We start from the raw sequence: 18,210 nt of genomic DNA, 5'->3' as shown, positions 1-18,210 counted from the left end.
GTGGCTTCCCAAGCTTCCTTGCCAAAGAAAACAAAGAACTTCACCGCTTCGGTTTCGGCGTCACCGCCTCAGTAGCTCTAAATCTTCGACAAATGCCTAACGACGATCCTTCAGCGTCCGATGCTATCGCCCAGCCTCCTGCCCATCCCAATTCCCTGTGAAAAGATGCATCAAAGCTTATTATAATACTATCATTTGGAATAAGGGGAAAAAGTTCCTCAAAGCTATGTTCAAGTTTAGCTGAGCTAAGATTAAGGGTGAGAGGTTCTTCTCTGAAGGCCTGGTAGCTCTTGTCTGCCTGTTTGCTGCTTTCCCTGAGAATTCTTTCTCTGTTGGCTTTCCTGTTCTCAAATTTGAGCTCATTTCTGGAAGTCCATATGTGATATAGAATAAAAGCCATGTGTATCCCAGCCAGCACTTGATCTTTTGCCTTACTGCAGCTCCACAAGATCATCGTGTCCAATCTCTGTCTTAGAGGAAGATGCTGTGTTGTCCTTAGCCCTAGAATAGAGTTTACCATTAACCACAGTTCTTGTCCATTCACAAGTGAAGAAAAGATGCTCATTTGTTTCCGCTCCTTAAGCAAAAAGGACATGATAACTCCCTTTTATCTTTCTTTTTCGCGAATGTCTCCCATTGGAAGCATATGCATGTATAGCTTCCATAGGAACATCTGAATAAAAGCTGGTAATGGGGATTTCCACACCTGGGTGAGGGATTGGGGGTTGCAGCTAGAGCTTTGTCCCAACCCATCCTCAGGTTTAAGGAACCTATATGCTGATTTAGCAGTTAGGTGCCCATACTTGTCCCCATTCCACTTCATCTTGTCAGCCAAAGCTTGCTCAGGTCTAACTTTGATAGACAGGATGTGGTTGCTCAAGTAAGGATCAAAATGATTCCTTATCTTAGTCTCATCCCACCCACTTTTATCACTTAGGAACAGCTCCGAGACCACCTTGTTATGCAAACTAGGGTTTTCCACCCCCAATTCTTCCAGGGTTACTGGTTTATTCTTACATTTTAGCCATGGGTCTTTGAGCAGAGAAGTTGTTTCCCCATTCCCAATCCCCCATATTAAGCCCCCACTAATGGCATTGAAGGCTTTGTGTATGCCTTTCCAAAAGTAGGAGGCTTTGTCAGGGGGTTTGTCTACATCTCCAATCCAGTTCTTCCCATATATGCTGAACAAGGTTCTTGTCCATAAGGAAGAAACATCGGGGCGACCTTCCATGGAAGCTTTGCAAGGATAGCCATATTCATGTCCCTGGCCTTCCTTAGCCCCAATCCTCCAACTTGTTTTGGTTGACAGATAGAGTCCCACCCTTTGGTGTGGACACTTTTTGTTTGTTCCTTCCTGGACCACAGAATTTTACATGCTCTGCCAATCTTATTGCAAGTAGCCGGCGAGGGAGCGAGATAAGTTGACATAGCATATAGGGGTATGGTCCGAGCCATTTGCTTGATAAGAGTTGTTCTCCCAAACTTGGGATAACACCTTAGCTTTCCAGCCTTTTATCTTAGTATGGATCTTGTCTACTGTAGTCAAAGTCCCTCGACTTTTCCTTTGATAGCATAACAGCACTCCCGGATATTTCTCTTTGGAGAGAAATTTCTGATTTTCCAAAACCTCTTGAGTTTCATCTTATGTCTATAATTGACATTCCTACTGAAGAATACACTAGACTTTTCATAATTTATTTTTTGCCTTGAGGCAGCACAGTAATCATCCAGAATTTTCTTCAGATTACCACTCTCTACCACATTTGCTTTAGTGAAGAGGATCAAGTCATCTGCATATAGCAGATGAGTGAGAGCAGGAGAGTGTCTTTTGATTTTTATCCCATGTACCTGCCCCTCTTGTTCAGCCTTGGCCACCATTCTAGATAAAGCTTCTGAGACCAAAATGAACAAATATGGGGATATGGGGTCCCCTTGCCTAACTCCCCTTTCAGGGATGAACTTCTCCAGAGGGGACCCATTGAGCATGACTTGGAATGAGACAGTAGAGACACATTGGTATATCATATGTCTCCATTTCTCATTGAATCCAAGTTTTTCAAAGATTTTGTCAACAAAGCCCCATTCCACCCTGTCATAGGCCTTGGCCATGTCAAGCTTAAGAGCAATCCAACCCTCTCTCTTAGATTTCATGTTTTTCATGTTGTGAAAAACCTCACAAGCAAGGCCAACATTATCCCCAATGCTTCTGCCCTTGATAAAAGCCCCTTGGAATGGGGATATGATGTTGTTAATCAGACCTTTCAGTCTGTTAGCAAGAATTTTGGAGATAATCTTGTACCCAAAGTTACAGAGACTAATAGGCCTGAATTTAGAAGCATGGTCTGGGTTAGCAACCTTAGGGATTAAAGCTATAAAGGTTTCATTTACCTCTGGGTTCAGGGATCCCAGGTTAAAGAAATCCTGAACAAAACGTCAAAACCAACCACAGTTGGCCCTATGGTATCCCAGCACTTCTGATAAAAAATGCCTTGGAACCCATCAGGTCCAGGGGACTTAAGGCTCCCCATCTTTTTGACCACAGCCCAAATCTCCTCAGAAGTAGGAATAGCAGTGAGCCTTTCATTTTCAGTAGGGGTAACACAAGGTTGAAACAAATTAAGGATGTCCTCATTTGTTTCAGGTTGATCAAAGGTGAAAATCTCCTTAAAGTATTGATTAAGAGAGGTTCCCACCTCTGTTCTTCCTTCCTGCCATTCCCCCTCATTATTTCTTATCTTTTCGATATTATTTTTCCTTCTTCTGTATATGGTGGATAAGTGAAAGAACTTTGTATTTTTCCCACCATCTTTAAGCCAGGTATTAGATGACTTTTGTTTCCAAAAGTCTTCTTCTTTAATATACCACCGATCCGGAGCTCCTCTTTAAGCTTCTTAGCCTTGGTATAGTTTCCCTATCTTGAAAGGCTTTGGGACGAACGTAATTGAGCTTATCTTGGGTAGCCTTTATATTAGTGAAAATATTCCCAAAACATGCTTATTCCAAAGGCTGAGATCTTTCCTAGTCCTCCTCATCCTATTAAGAAAGGTTCTATCAGGAAGATCAGCCTTTATCGAAGTTCCAAGCTTTCAATAACAGCCAAGCATCCCTCATTTTGAGCCACATATCAAAAACTTAAAGGGTCTAGGCAAGCTTTTCAAACTTTATTTGCCGATTTATAAACAGAGAAATATGGTCGAGGAGGTAGCATCGCCCAGTCCCCGACCGGGCATTGTGGGAAAGCGACTAGCCACTTTCGGGTGTAGCCAAGGCTCGATCAAGCCTTTCCAAAATATGATCTTGAATCCTCCTATTGTTGCTCCAAGTGTATTTAGGACCCTTGAACCCTAAATCCACCAGCCCCAGATCAGTAATTAGGCCATTGAACTCCTCCATGCTTTTAGTGATTTTACTTCTTCCCTATTTTCTCATCTAGACTAGCAATGGCATTAAAATCCCCAAACGGGATCCAAGGTCTCGGGATCAAAGGGGCTAAACCCCTTAGCTCGTTCCACACTTTATTCCTATTGTGTGCAATAGGTTCCCATACACAAAAAAGAAAAAACCAAGGCTCCTTATGGAAATAATTGACAATTTTACCTGTAATTTGGTGTCGTGAAGCTCCAAGAATTTCTAGATCAACTCCTTCTCTCCACAAGACTGCCAGACCTCCACTCCTTCCTAGCGCAGGAACAGCAAAAGACCCACTCATCTTCAGTTGTTTACTCAGTTTCTTTATTCCTTCTTGACTTGCTTTAGTTTCAGACAAACACATAATATCAACTTCGAACTTCCCCAACAGGTCCTTTAGTTGTTGAACCGCCGTGGTGGTACCTATCCCCCGGCAATTCCAGGCTTGGATCGTCATGGAGACAGAGGCGGCTGTGAGGGGGGACAGCCACCGCGAGCCCTGAGGGAGAAAGTAACAGACCCTCACTGTTTATGTTATCCTCACTTCCTTTCTTATCAGTAGTCTTGCTTTTATGCTCGCTCCCTCCACAACTAGAGCCTTCCCATCGTGTTCGATGTTTGCGCTTCGTGTCTTTGAGTCTTTTCGAAAGCACCGTAGAATCATCCATAGCCGAGGTATTGGTTGGTCATCAAACGGCGTCACATTCGCCCCTCTAGGCCGCCCATATCTTGGGCCTCATAATTGACAACTTCTTGATCTGGGTATTCTAGTCCAGCCTCAAACCTCAAATCATCCTTCATCTCTTCAGAATCTTCTGTATCCACCTCCTCATCCGAGTCTGACTCCAGATCTTCTTCATTTGTTGCAGACGGTTCTGAGGAGGTATTCATGCTCTCCTCCTCAGTCCCCCCTCGTTCACTTTGGGATTCACTCGACCCACTGGAGATTGGAACAATTGGCGTTCCCATTGGGATGAGTCTATCTCCTTCCCCTATTTCTCATTTCATCCGCTTGTAACTTTGCCCTTTTTTGATCTCTTCACCGCCTTCTAGAATGCTCCTTCTCCGCCATTTATACTTCACCGCCCCGCCATGGGTTGATAAATTTCTATTGCTAGACTTCCTTTTCTTTTATTTCCAGTATTCCTTACTCCATTAGACTCCTCTTCCTTTTCTTCCAGCTCTGTGATCGCATTTAAACTAATCTGTGGCCTCCTCTTTTGCTTTATTCCTCGAGATACCTTTGTCTTGAAACCTCGTCCACGCGTCGCTTTGCTTTGGAATAGGAACTCGCTTCCGCTTCCTCGCGATTTGGATATCTCCTCTTTCTCAGACTGGATCTCCTTGGTTTTGCTGAGCTTTTCCTTGGAAATCGCTGATTGTAGGTGTTGTGGTGGGTTTTGAGGGCGGCGTATCCTACTACCTTCATCATGCTTGACTTGACTAGATTGCGCTCCAGGTTGGACACATTGATTCTCGGTCTCGATCTTATCTTGTATTGCATTCTCTCTCCCACCTTCTTCCCTATTTAAAGCAGCTGTTCGTATGTCCCGGCCCATTACGTTTTTGTTAATGTAACCCATCTTATTTTGTGGCCTTTCAAACACCACCAGCTGGCCTCTGCCTCTTTTTTCCCCAGGCCCCAACAAATCTATCTCGCCTTTCTCTGGCCCATGTCCTTTGGGCCTAGCTATCCTTTCTATCCGGGGGGAGGTGGGGTCCGAATCGTGAATTCTATCCGTTGTAATAACATCCGGTGCGGCGCTTAGCGTTTGTGATTTCGGTCCCTGCAGGTCCTCTCGGCATCAGACTGAGTATTGGCCGCTTTTTGTCTCTATTAGCTTCGAATTTTTTCGACGGCGATTGTGCCATCTATCTTGTCTAGCTCGGCCGTACCACTTTTCCTCCGATTAGCCCGGAGACACCGGGCATTTCTTCCACTCTTAGCTTCGCATGCTCTTCTACTATGACTACCCTTTGTTTCCCAGTAAATGCTATGCCATTGAAGAATTGTGGGGCTTTCAGGTGGGATGAGAAAAAAGGTTTGATGACTGCTGGGGTTCCTCCGTTTTTTGATATATCATATCTATATTGTGCCCTAATGCGACAGCTTATATTGGTGGTGGTCCTATGATGCATAGAAAGCGTAAGATTTCAAGCTTCTCATACTTGAATCTGACTATCAGATTGTCCCCTGTTTCCAGTTTGATGTTCTGCTCCTTTGTTAGACGTTCTTTAATGTCCATTTCTATCTTTACTCTGGCAACAGGCTGGTTAAATTCTGGCGGGCATGAGAGATCGACTTCACATACTTCCCCAAGTTCTGCGCCAATCTTCCGTACATTAGCTTGATTTATGCGTACCTTTGGAAGATCCCAGATTTGTACCCAAAACTTAACAAAATCAAAATTATAATCCTCCATCCGGTGACTTCCCCTCCACTCCTTAATTGATAGGATGTATCCATATATGTTCCATGGCCCGTTTTCCAGTACATGTGATCGTTCTTTTTCTTCTTCAAACATAATTTGGATATGATCTCTATCCACCATTTCCAAGCAGATTTCATACTTTGTTTGCCATAATCTATGCACTTCTGCACTTAGATCTTCTAGCTGTATTTTGTGCCCTCCATATATCTTACCCACAAGAGTGAGCGGTCCATTTACTTGGTCTGGACCATTTATGCAATCCAATTCAATCACCCTTTGTGCTTTCTTCCTGAAGAATAGATTAAACATGTTCTGCTGAATCTCCTCTATTCTCTTGTTTCCTTCCAGAAGCATGTCTGTGTCCTGGTGTTGTTCCACGCTAGATTCCATAGTTGCTTTCCCAAGACGCTGTAGATTAGATGACAGAGAAGAGATTAAGAGAGAGAAGCTCTGTTTTCGCCCACAGGAGAGGCTGGTTAGTCTCATCCACACAATCGGTACCAGAAAGAGGATGGTACCATAAGAACATACTAAAAGACCTCCTTAGCTATCTTATTAGTGGCCCAACAAATAAATACTGGGTTTTATTGGTTGACAACTTTGATATTTTAAAAACAGTTTCTTCTTTGACCCGTGTTTGCTTTTTTGCTAACGTGGTGTTCACTGCAAGTGGTACTAGTCTCCTACATTATGCATTTCTCAAGGTAAGTCCATTGTCACCAAGTACAGTACGGATTTAAAACGGTGTATTTGAAAAAAATTTAGTTCGTGTTTTAAACAGAACGTCTCGGGAAAAAAATGGAAAAAAAAACGTAAAAAAACGTGGGACATAAAAAACGGATTTAAAACTGTAAAACGGGTTTAAAACGTATAATACGTACAATACGTAAAGAAACGGTAAAAACCGATGATAAAGAATATAATAAATAAAGAATTTTATTTTTTTATAAGAGTGGAAAAAAGAATTGACACATAAAATAAAAATAAAAATAATGCAAATGAAAAAAAAAAAATTCAAATACATAAAAGTATCAAATTATCATTACTCATCCAAATACTAGAAATTTTATATTCAGTACCAAAACACACGACTCTAAATAAGATACTACTAATTACCAACCATAATGGCATAATCAAGTTCTACAAATAAGTTAATAACTTTAAAATTTATAATTAATTATTAATAGTCCAAAACAAAATAAAATTGTCTCAATAAGTCAATCTAACGCCCACTCTTAAAAAAGGTAAACTCCAAAACCCTTTTTTCTTCTTCGTGTTTTCTTTTAGATTAAAAAAAAAAGTTTTAAACGGGAGATTTTCAAAATCTCGGATTTTAAACGTTTTTTAAGTTTAAAACGTTTAAAACGGGTTTTTTTTTAAAAAACCTGGGTTTTAAAACTGGAATCAGACGCCTTGCCAATATCTCGATTTTAAACGCGTTTTTTTCAAAAAAATGCCGAACTTGGTGACAATGGATAAGCCAAGGAGTGGCTAATCTAGGCTATTTCTCCCGTCTATTGATTAGTCACTTTCAGTAGAATTATAAGTCTGGGGACTCGATGATACTGCTTCTCCTCCAGTTTTTGTCTACCTTCTTGGACAGTTGGACCGTGCTTATGATTTCTATTTAACATTTCGCCAACATGGTTCACACTTAACAAGGCCCATCCAATCACAGAGAAGTGGCAAAAATCATACATTCATACTTGTCATCTAAAACACTAACACTAGACCATTTATCCACCAAGTCTAATATGCTGATTTTGATCATTTGGTTAGAACTTTCAAAATATGCTGATTTTTCGGTATGATGATCTTTGTGGTCGTACAACAAAATTCGCAACCTGTTTAAAAAGTTTGATACCCTATATTGGATTTGTGTTTGAACACTTCATCAGATAGATAAGAAACCGTCTTGAATTTGAATCCTAGATATATTGGATAGACTACCACTTATTAATATCTAGGATTTTGAGATCCACACATATAGCCACTGAATTCTTACAAAATGCTTCTTTGAGCACTTTTGTGTTGAACGCTAAAAACACTTAAATTTAACCATAGTTTGTGATTTCGAATGGAATCTCGGACTATCGGAAATAACAATGTTAGATGAACTGTGGTTTTTGACCGGAATTCTGATTTTTAGAAGTGTAGTTTATAGAAATTCTGAACTATGGATTTAACTGAGACGTTTTCTAGCAGCCTTTTCACGATTAATCTCTTTTCGCACTGAAGAAGATGTTAATAATAATAAGTTCTAGCTTGTGATATTTTTCCTTCCGAAGATTCATACATAATCACTACTTGTTAATTAGTATGAGAAAGTGATTTGTCAAGAATGCCGATTCGTTGTAAAAATGCAAAATGCATTTACTGAGTTCGCTGCTTTGTGTGTAATTGTGGCAGAAGCAAAAAAACGAAAAATTAGAATGAATAATTAGCTTAACAAGTGCTTATGAGAAAAAAGAGTTAAGCTAGTAATTGTCAGTGAATTGAAGCACTACTCCTTAATCATATACATCAGTTTAGCAGATAATTAGCCAAGACACAATAAATATAAACTAATAAAATTCTTAATTGAGCAAACCAATATAATCTAACTTCGCACGATCAGAATTGTTGGTCACACTACTTTTAAGTATAGGGGCAAAGCTTTGTATATATACCTATCCCATGCATGTCTCAAAGGCCTATTAATAGACCATCTGTTAGTTTACAGATATTCTTTCAGGAATCTCTTTGGGCTATCTTATTCTCTTCTTTTAATCTTTCCAATTCCAAATTACTCACTGTCGACTTCTCTTCAGTAACTCTTGCTTCCGTTGTGAACATCCTAACACTGTGGATCTGAGGTGGGTTTTTGCCTCCGCTGATCCGAGGTCGTTTTGGTTTTCTTACTTCCGCCCAGGCACCTCTGTAATGAAAATGAAATTTTAGTTGAAGTACATTCATCTTCTGTGAGAAATACTTAAAAACGTATTTATATTACTTGACAATTCATATATATGAGGAAGGTTCAAGGATGCATAAGCATAAAGAAGCATTGTAACTAGTTACCTGATAATGCTTGGCCTATTTGCATGAAGATTTGGCTTTACAAAGAGAGTATTTCGTAATAAAACACCAACATGAGCCATGATCATATCGCAAGAAAGTTGTAGCCTTAGGACAGTCGGAGAGATGAAAGTGAACAGTTCTGATTCGTTTCTCTTAAAGTACAAGTGTTAATAACCTCAACTATGAGTTGCTCGATGACCTTCAAATGTTTATAATAGAGCCCATGCATGATGTCTCATGGGGATCTTTGAGTTAAATGCCAATGAACGTGTGTCCGTGGTTTGTTCAAGTGTTTTGAATTAATCCAAATTGACTTGGATCCAAAATAACCAAACTAAAATGACTTTGTACTAGGACCGACGACCCAATGTGACATGGCACTGATGCACTCTGAAATACCGTAAGACCGTGTCAAACGACGACCAAGTCTATGATTGAGCACATTGGTCAGTTATAGTGGATTTAATTTCACACTTGATACATTTTTTTATTGAATTGTTCGCTGTGATGAAATTCAACTAGTGGCCTCACGACAACAAAAAAACCAAAAAAATTGTTCAATCTTTAGTCCATGTTCTTTTTGTTCAATATTTTGGTCTAAGCTCTTCAAGGAACACGTCTATTGACTTTCTTTTAAAACCATCTTGTGATAGTTATAAATAGCTTGATGAGGCTTGAGCAAACACACACACAACCACTACTTGAAAGCTACTTGACAAAGATACTTGAAATCTCCTCTCGTACTCAATAAAGCTTCCTCATGGCCGATGGTGTTTTAATGCCAAAAACAAGGCCCAACTCGACACTCAAAAAAGTGAAAAACCAAAGGGCGGCCAAGTAAGTTATCCATATATAATTCAAGTGTGTGTGTTTTAGATGTTAATAACTTGTTATCTTTCAGTTTGCATTGTGAAGTTTCATTGGTAATAATCTAAGTTTTCTTGTTATGTTTGACAGACCATCAGCTTTGAGAATCAGAAAACCAGTACGCCGTCCGCCAAGTGGAGGGAAAAGACCTCCACAAATCAACACTGCTGATCAGTGAAGAGAATTGAAGCTGGCCATGCATGAATTGGTTATGCTGCGAAGCCTATGATGAGTGACGATCGACCAGAAGAAAACTAACAGAATCTAATTAGATTAAACAGATCATACATGAATCAGCTGAAAATATTGGAACTAATTAACAATGATAGTACGTACAACTATATTCTAAACAGTGGCAGTGCAAAGCTCTTAGCCATGAGTAGACGAGTCATACATTCTTTATTTTCCAAGGTTCTCCTGTTAATAGTTTTTTTTGTAAACTAAATTGGTAATCAAAGATGATTTATTATTAATCAAGTAAAAAAGATGGTAGAATCATCCACTAAACCTGTTGCAGACTTGCAAGTAGCTCAGTACAATATCTTGTTCAATTATTGGACCTTGTTGAACTATCAAAATAAATAAAATTCTTGGACCTTGATGTGATCTATTTAAATCTCTACTAGTAGTTACATACAATAAAACTTAGTGTTATTTCTTAATTGGCAGCCAATGAACGCATGTAATTTCGGCTCTCGGGATTGTAATTGACCATTACATCATTAGCCGGTAGGCATTCTTTGATAAGTGGAATTTGGTAAAAGTTTTGAGCCTATTAATTCGCCGAGTGATGGAAACCTTTCTGTATCAATTAAGTAGTTTCATTTCTCCAACTTCTTCTATGGCCCTGATCCACTGAGGGATTGAACCCACCACCATATCAAATTATCAACAAACCCCATCTTCTCTCCTCCAAAGAACTTCTTCCCTTTGATCTGTTCATCTAAAATCTTCAGTGTTTCAAGTGCAGACTCCATGGCTTTTTCTTTGTCCTTTGTTTCGGCGATGAACGCTTCCCATATATATACCAGCCGTAATCTACAGTAACGTTAGTTCATGTAAGTAGTCCCCAAAATGTTATAGATGCAAAATCTGGAGAAATCATGCAGAACATGTCTTGGCACATCAGTAAAAGATGAAAAACATCCCTGTTAAAGATAAAAGATCATTAAATCCTCTCACCTTCTCGTCAGCTAATTTAGCTAAAAAAACACGAGTAGAGTAGCTCGTTTCAAAGGTTCTTTAGGCAACAGAGGGGTCTGCTTCCATATTTCGTCAATATATTCAAGAATAATGGGGGACTCGGCTATTGCTTTACCGTCATGCATGAACCAGTACTGGGACCTTCTTATAGAATGGATTGTAACTGATAAGCAGGGGAATCTTGTTGCTTAGATCTTCTTCTATGTACTCATACTCCACACCATTAAGCTTTAGAGCCCATTCAACTCTGTAACAGAACAGGCTAAGAGAAACTCCAACCAATTTTACCTCCCTCAGGCTTATAATTTTGAGCTCACTTAAACAGTTTAATCTTCTGAATGGAGACCGGTTTGAGAAACTTAAGAGTCTCTTTAGAATTTATAGAGATGAATGCATGCAAAGACGTCTGGGCGTAGTGTGCTTCTATGAGGTCTCATCAGTTTTTTTTATGTAAGTCTTTCGGTACGTAATCTTTATTATTTTTTGGTCAAAATGGTTAACCGTCATTTAAGTCACCATAGAGGAAAATGAGTAGCTGGTGAATGTGCAAGGACCTAACAGCTGATATGCAAATTCCTTGCAGTCGGAATTACTTTTCCGCACAACAAATGCAATTCAGTATCTTGATAAGCGTATGAATATTTCAAATTCACTTGGAGTATATGTTCTGCGGCTCTGAGGCCAAGTTATGCAAATTCAAGTTCAATATTCATCCCATGATTTCTGTCTTAATATGTGGTTCTCTATTAATTAACATGCAGCACCTGGATGAGACTCTTTAGAAAGAGAGATTTATTAATTAGTTAGAAATAAGACACCATAGGAAGATCCTAACATTAAAACATACCAATCGCAAATCTAGCTACCAAACCATAAACAAAACAGACATAAAAGATGTGAACCCGGGAAAAAGTTGATTAGTTTCAGCAGTGTGCAATGCACTTCTTGCAGTTCAAGACGCATTGGCCAGCGAAGTGATTAGATTTGAGCCGACTTGGAGGCCCGCTTTTGCACCTCTTAGGGCATACCAGCTTCTTTTGGTAGCAGTTATTCTGAGTCATGCAAACCTTGGAAGTCCTTCCCCTGCGAGATCTCTTTGCTTCAAGTTCTTTACCACCAGCATGCGTAACTCCATCTATGTTGGTGTTGGTGATCATGGCAGGGCTGTAGCGTCCGAATCTCTTGCCCATCCCAGATGGGATCCAAGTACCACTTCTCTTGGCCAAAAATCCACTAATCCCCTTTCGCAGACTTGTCGAAATACCTTTCGTGGGATTGACTGCTTCACCAGTGACTATACTTACCAGCAAAAGCATAGCTAAGAAACAACAGAGAATCTGGATCTTCGTCATATTTTCAATTACAAGATCTTTCACTTTGATTTCTTTATAGTTCTTTTGCAAAAATAGGTGTCTTATTAGTGGTTAAATAGTCGGGGAGACTAATTGGTATAGTGTGGTGGTAATGGATGAGCTAGCTGTAACTTAATACCAGTGAAATCCTTGTGGTACAACTAAATCTTAGAAATGAAACACGCATGGAGGGATCAACAAAAATGCATGGGACTTGGATGGATTCACAACTTTCGAAGCTTAAAATGGCTATCGGTTAACTAGCTAGTTTGGTAAATTGACGTATTGACCAGAGCAGTTTGGAAGTTTTGATAAAAATGAAGAAGCAAAAAAATTGCATAACTAATAAACATATAACCTTGTCACATTATAGGATTAGTATGTATTTAGTTTTCCAGAGATTTCAAGAGCATAACATAGGCTAATAGGTTTCTCATCCACCATAAAGTTTCATCCGAAAGGAGTATTTCGCTACCGTCAGGATTACATGCTTTAACATGTACAACGGTTCACAGTGAAAGTGAAATCTACGCATACAAAATGGGAGAACCATGTCTCTGTCCATGTTCTAAAATTTCCCAAGTTAAAGGGCTATTCATATACCACATTACTCGCATGGAATACAGAGGAAATGAATCCTGTTTTCAATTACATACCAGAAAACTGAGAAACTACTCGATCCAAAAACAAAATATATACACGTAGAACCAGAAAAAGAAAAAAGCACAGAAAAAATATAAAAAAGAAATGTTGACACGAATGAGCCTGGACTAGGCCACAGAACCATTCTCACCATGTTCACCGTATTTCTCATAAAGTTCTTTCAACATCCGTTTCCGATATGGCTCAGTCCTCACAAGAAAGATTTCTGCACCATGTCCATCCCTCTTGAGGATTTCAAATGCACGATCCAGAAAATCCGGACTAAACCCTTCAACCTTCATTACCTCCGTGTATAGCTCTTTTGCAAATGACAGACCATCAACTAACTTTGTCATACCACCAATTTTCTCGTTCACCATGTCCATCACTTCCCTCACAATATCAGCTGTACGAGCTTTCTTTTCATGCCGACTGTAAGGTGTGCGAGGAGAAAGGTTCCTCTTAAAATCTTGGCTCAGTCTTTCTTCCTCTTCGTCACAGTCACCATGCCTCATATTCGCCTGTAGTGCCAAATCATATGTAACATCAACATCCTGAACAGGGCATGAGGCCATATCAACATCAACAACATTTGGACTACTAATGCCAATGCTTTGGGCAGTGTCATAATTTCCTACAATAATAGCCAAAGAATCATAGTCCCATTTGCATGCCCTTCCACGATAGTGCTTGAACTTTGGATGAGCCTACAGATGATACAAAAGTTTTTAATAATATAGTCATTCATGTGTACATTACTATTTGAACCTGCATTACATTAACTATACCTTGATGAATTCATTCCATATGCCATCTTTTCGCAGTCACTTTATTTTTAGCTCTGTCCCAATCAAAACCCTTCTGCTCTCTTTAGAGCGGAACATGTCGTATACTCCGTTCTAAGTGTTTTTAAGCCTATTATCTATGTGCTTCCTACAGACATCAATATCCACCGTCTGCCAAAGCATTTATGACAGTATCATAGGCCTCATCTTTTGAAACATTTGTTCCCTCTGTTACCTAACCTCACCTGTTTGATCAATGTTTCTATCATGCACTCATCCATATCTTGGGTCCACCTAACCTGTGTTCCTTTCTCCATATTGTCTACCTCAGGTAGACAATATGGAAAAAAGGAACACAGGTAGAGACAAGGCATAGGTTCCAGAGGCTTTGTTGTCACCTACAATTATGGCCAAGGATTCATAATCCCATTTGCAAGCCCTTCCACGACAATGTCTGAACTTTGGGTGTTCCTATGCAAAATAAACAATTCATGTAAGAAGATATGGCATCCATGTCTACATTTACTCCAATTTGGTTTAGTTGTACCTTGATGAATTCATTCCATGTTGCATCAGAGGCAGTAACTGTGTTTTTCCGAGAGTCCCAGGAAAAGCCATTCTGCTCTCTAAGTGTACAAAACAAGTGGTATTCAGTAACGAAATGTTTTAAGCCGATTATCTATGTGCTTCTCATACACATCAAGATGTAGTTGATCTGCCAACGCCTCTCGAACCGCATCATAAACTTGATATTCAAAGCGTTGGTTCCCTTTGTTACCCGGCTTCACATGATTGACAATTGTTTCTATCATGCACTTGTCCATTTCTCGAGTCCATCTAAGTTGTTTTCCTTTACCATTACTGTCCACTTCTGGAGTGGACTGGCTGGAATCTAAACAACTTCGTGCATTGCTTCCAACAGCTTGGTTGTTGCCAACAATAATTGCCAAAGACTCATAATCCCATTTGCATGCCCTTCCACGATAAGACTTGAACTCAGGATGTTCCTGTATATGGTATAAATATCATACGAAATTATGTGACAGATTAAATATGAGTCAATTTCTCTTAACAAAATTGAATAAATATAATATTACCTTCAAGTAATCGTTCCATATGGAATCAGGGGCAGTGACCTTATTTCTTACTGGGTCCCAACAAAACTCAATGTGCTCCCTCAAAGTATAGAACACATGATATTCCGTTCGAAGTGTTCTAAGACGATTATCTACATGACTTTTGCACACGTCAATACCTACTTCATGTGCCAAAGCTCTGAAGACAGCGCTATAGGCTTTATCTTTGAATCCCTTTTCACCTTTGAGACCCAGCCTTGCCTGTTCAACTAACGTTGCAATCATGCATTTGTCCATTTCAAAAGTCCATCTGACCTGTTTCCCCTTCTCTCTGCTGTCTATCTCTGTGTCTGTTTCGTCAGAATCATGAGAATCCATAGACGAACATTCTAACACACGAGTTTTGCCTACAATAATATCCAATGACTCAAACTTCCACTTGCATGGCCTTCCCCGGAACGACTTAAACTTTGGATTCACCTATAAATGCAACAAAACAACCCATATAAACAAACTTCAACTCGTTGTATCCAACCTAATGACAATGAGTTCAAAATGTACCTTGATGAAATCATTCCAAGTAGAATCTTCAGCTGTCACCTTATTCCTAGCCGAGTCCCAAACAAACCCATTCTGCTGTATAAGCGTCCTGAACATGCGATACTCTTTACGAAACGATTTAAGCCGATGGGCTATATGCTTTTTACATATATCAGTGTCGAGACGTTCAGCCAAAGCATTTATAACAGTTGTATAAGCTTTGTCTTCGAAACAAGTCTTTCCTTTATGTCCTAACCTCGCTTCTTCAAGAAACACTTGTATCATGCATTCATCCATTGCATATGTCCACCTAATATGTCGACCATTCTCTCTCTCTTTCTGACTGTTGTGTAGAAGTATATGGCGGAGTTCCATTCCTAGGAGTTCAATTTCTTATATCAGAAACAAAATAATATTTTCCACTGGAAAATATAATAAGAATGCAAAAGTTTACGTCAGGAAATAAATTCCAGGTACTTCAAGAAAATAAAATTACAAGAAATTATACCTCTTCTTTGGTGAATTTCAGCTTCGGAATTAAGGGAAATGATATAAAGAGAGGGAGGAACAAAAGATTTCTTTGGAGAATGTTGTTGATTTGATTAGGCTTTTTTCTTTTCTTTTATGTTTTTTTTTCCTTGTGGAAAACTTTGGGTGAGAAATTCAAGTGTAATTGTGGGACGTAATTTTTATTCCTTATCTTTTACGGGCATCTAATTTTCCTCGCGCGAGTTTCAATCGAAGTTTTTGGGTATATTGGGTTGGGCCTATTTCTTGGGCTAAAATCTAACTACTTAAAAGAGAGTTGTTCGGTGAACAGTGGATCATTCCCATTATACCCCATCCGATTTCAAATATTACTATCATTGTTCAAAAAATAATGTCATAATTGTGTAATAATCTTACTACTTTATTAAGGCTCTGTTTGGCAGTAACAACTTATGCTGTAGTAGGTGGTACTTAGCCAAATTTGGAGTATCCAATTCTCGTGGTTCATGTCCCAGAGATGATCAATAACACAAGTTGTTTGGTTCTTGCCTACTCTTCCTCAAAACTTATTGCACCATAAACACACAAAATAATCATGAAAAACTTCAAATAGAAAACCCAATACAATGTAATCTTAAAACATATTGTTAATCAAACTCCCAAATTAATATACCAAAACAACCACATATATATTTCTATTTTCTTGAAAGAAATTTACAAAGAAATATTACATAAACTTCTTTAGTAGCAACAATTTGGAAATCGCAAAAATCAAGTGGGTTTCATTTTGTATCTTCAAAATTGGAGAAATCAAGAGATGATATGAGTAGAGAGATGTTCAAATTTGAGAAAATAGAGATTTTGTGTGATGAAAACGGTGGGTTTTGCTTTGAGATATTGCACTTTTCTTTTTTGTTTAAGTAAGAGAAACAAGGTGTGGAGAGAAGATGGTGGTGGTGGTGGTGGTGGTGGTGGGGGAATAAATTGTTGAAGTGGTGAAGAAGAAGAGAGTACGGCTGTGTTTTCTCATTTTTTTTATTTTTATTTGTCGGTCCTTTTCTTATTTAGTATGATGTAGATTGAAATCCAACCTTTTCCAATGGATACCGTTATTCATACTTTTGTGGTTGGGCCAACCAACTAGTAGCTTAAGGTCTACAGGCTTGGGCTCAAAAAATAGGAACCAAACATAAAAATCGGGATAGTGCACCCTAACCCATGAATGGGTTGGGCAATACAGGCTACCAAACAGGGCCTAAAGAGAATGATTGTGGCGTTTTCTAATCAAGTTAGCGGAGCGATCTGGGTAGAAAGGGAGTTATGGGGACAAAAACTAAGTTGGTTGGTTTTTGTCTGTCTGTCCTCACCTATCTCTCTCTCTTTCTTTCCTTCTCTTTCCCTCTCTCTCTCAACCAAATTCTAACTCTCTCTCTCCCTATCCACAAACCCATCTCTTCCTCTCTCTCTTCTCCACCCTCCGCTCACGCCCCCACTGTTTAGCAGTTATCTAGTTATACCCCTACTGGATAGAAAGAAAATTATGTGGACAAAAACTAAGTTGGTTGGTTTCTTTCTGTCTGTTCTCACCTATCTCTCTCTCTCTTTCCTTTCCTCTCCCTCTCTCTCTCAACCAAACCCTAATTCTTTCTCTCTCCCTATCCACAAACCCATCTCTTCCTCTCTCTTCTCCACCCTCCGCTCACGCCGCCACTGCTTAGCAGTTATCTAGTTATACCCCTATATAGTTTTAATTATTAGAATAACTGTCAAAATATTATTATGTAATAATATAGTTGATGTAGGGGTAAAAACGTCCATTTATACAGTGAAATTCAAACGCTTGATTTGTAATAATGCTCTCTATTTTACAAACAATTGCGAGATTGCTACTAACCAAAAGCTGGATTTTTGTGCTGCCCGACTCAAACCAGCTAACCTCACACCATAGACACATGCCAGTTAACTAGTATATGTGAGGGATTGAGTAAAACCGTCTATTTATATAGTGAAAGGGTGTCTTTGTATTGGCCACTTATATTAGATCGAGGCAGACCTCCCAAGCCCAAACAACAAAGCCCAAACAATAAAGCCCAATACACCCCCCACCAAATCGAAAACCGCAACAACCTACCATTATTGGCCGTCTCTTTCGCCTAAAACCCTTCAAACCCTAACCCCAAATTCAATTTCAAATCTCCAACAAATCTCCAACAATCCCTATTCGAAGTTTCTCCAACAAATCTCCAACAATTGAATTAAGAGCGGTTGTTGTTTTGGCTAAAACAACAACAAATCTCCAACAACTCGAGTTTGCAAAGTCTTCTTTTGGGTTTGTTTGTGAGGATTGTCACGATCC

The 18,210-nt window shown here is 39.3% G+C and overlaps 2 protein-coding genes, 3 long non-coding RNA genes and 1 pseudogene across 6 annotated transcripts; 1 reads left to right on the top strand and 5 right to left on the bottom strand.

Moving 5' to 3' along the window:
* Positions 1 to 607: 607 nt before the first annotated feature.
* On the bottom strand, positions 608 to 3,772 carry LOC147485679 (uncharacterized). Its single transcript, XM_086573573.1, has 3 exons — positions 3,598 to 3,772; positions 1,849 to 2,390; positions 608 to 1,354 (listed from the first exon to the last, which is right to left on the bottom strand). The coding sequence occupies exons 1-3, from the start codon at positions 3,770 to 3,772 to the stop codon at positions 608 to 610; spliced, it is 1,464 nt and encodes a 487-aa protein (XP_086429699.1).
* A 1,747-nt stretch (positions 3,773 to 5,519) lies between these two features.
* On the bottom strand, positions 5,520 to 6,230 carry LOC147485678 (uncharacterized protein At4g02000-like). The gene has a single exon (XM_086573572.1). The coding sequence runs from the start codon at positions 6,228 to 6,230 to the stop codon at positions 5,520 to 5,522; it is 711 nt and encodes a 236-aa protein (XP_086429698.1).
* A 2,050-nt stretch (positions 6,231 to 8,280) lies between these two features.
* Positions 8,281 to 9,173, bottom strand: LOC147485677 (uncharacterized). Its single transcript, XR_015202439.1, has 2 exons — positions 8,901 to 9,173; positions 8,281 to 8,757 (listed from the first exon to the last, which is right to left on the bottom strand). It is a non-coding gene; the product is annotated as an uncharacterized LOC147485677 (long non-coding RNA).
* Positions 9,174 to 9,586: 413 nt separating this feature from the next.
* Positions 9,587 to 10,375, top strand: LOC147485676 (uncharacterized). Its single transcript, XR_015202684.1, has 2 exons — positions 9,587 to 9,737; positions 9,858 to 10,375. It is a non-coding gene; the product is annotated as an uncharacterized LOC147485676 (long non-coding RNA).
* On the bottom strand, positions 10,176 to 11,595 carry LOC147485675 (uncharacterized). The gene is made up of 2 exons (XR_015202685.1): positions 10,950 to 11,595; positions 10,176 to 10,915 (listed from the first exon to the last, which is right to left on the bottom strand). It is a non-coding gene; the product is annotated as an uncharacterized LOC147485675 (long non-coding RNA).
* Positions 11,596 to 12,943: 1,348 nt separating this feature from the next.
* Positions 12,944 to 16,008, bottom strand: LOC147485674 (L10-interacting MYB domain-containing protein-like; annotated as a pseudogene). Its single transcript, XR_015202411.1, has 6 exons — positions 15,874 to 16,008; positions 15,387 to 15,787; positions 14,847 to 15,305; positions 14,297 to 14,756; positions 13,753 to 14,220; positions 12,944 to 13,671 (listed from the first exon to the last, which is right to left on the bottom strand). The product of XR_015202411.1 is annotated as a L10-interacting MYB domain-containing protein-like (transcript).
* Between the last annotated feature and the right edge of the window lie 2,202 nt (positions 16,009 to 18,210).

This window comes from Coptis chinensis, chromosome 7 (assembly GCF_015680905.1).
Source record: "Coptis chinensis isolate HL-2020 chromosome 7, ASM1568090v1, whole genome shotgun sequence".
NCBI lineage: Eukaryota > Viridiplantae > Streptophyta > Magnoliopsida > Ranunculales > Ranunculaceae > Coptis > Coptis chinensis.
The sequence above is the reverse complement of the archived record's forward strand: the minus strand, read 5'-3'. Positions and strand labels throughout refer to the sequence as shown.

Bases quoted from the DNA above. Each gene is read 5' to 3' on its own strand.
- LOC147485679 (XM_086573573.1), bottom strand. From the start codon at position 3,772: ATGTGTTTGTCTGAAACTAAAGCAAGTCAAGAAGGAATAAAGAAACTG. The intron at 2,391-3,597 runs GTAAAATTGTCA...CCCTGAACCCAG, and splicing joins TTCACGACACCAAATTACAG to AGGTAAATGAAACCTTTATA. The intron at 1,355-1,848 runs GTACATGGGATA...TCTGTGGTCCAG, and splicing joins AGGCTGAACAAGAGGGGCAG to GAAGGAACAAACAAAAAGTG.
- LOC147485678 (XM_086573572.1), bottom strand. From the start codon at position 6,230: ATGGAATCTAGCGTGGAACAACACCAGGACACAGACATGCTTCTGGAA.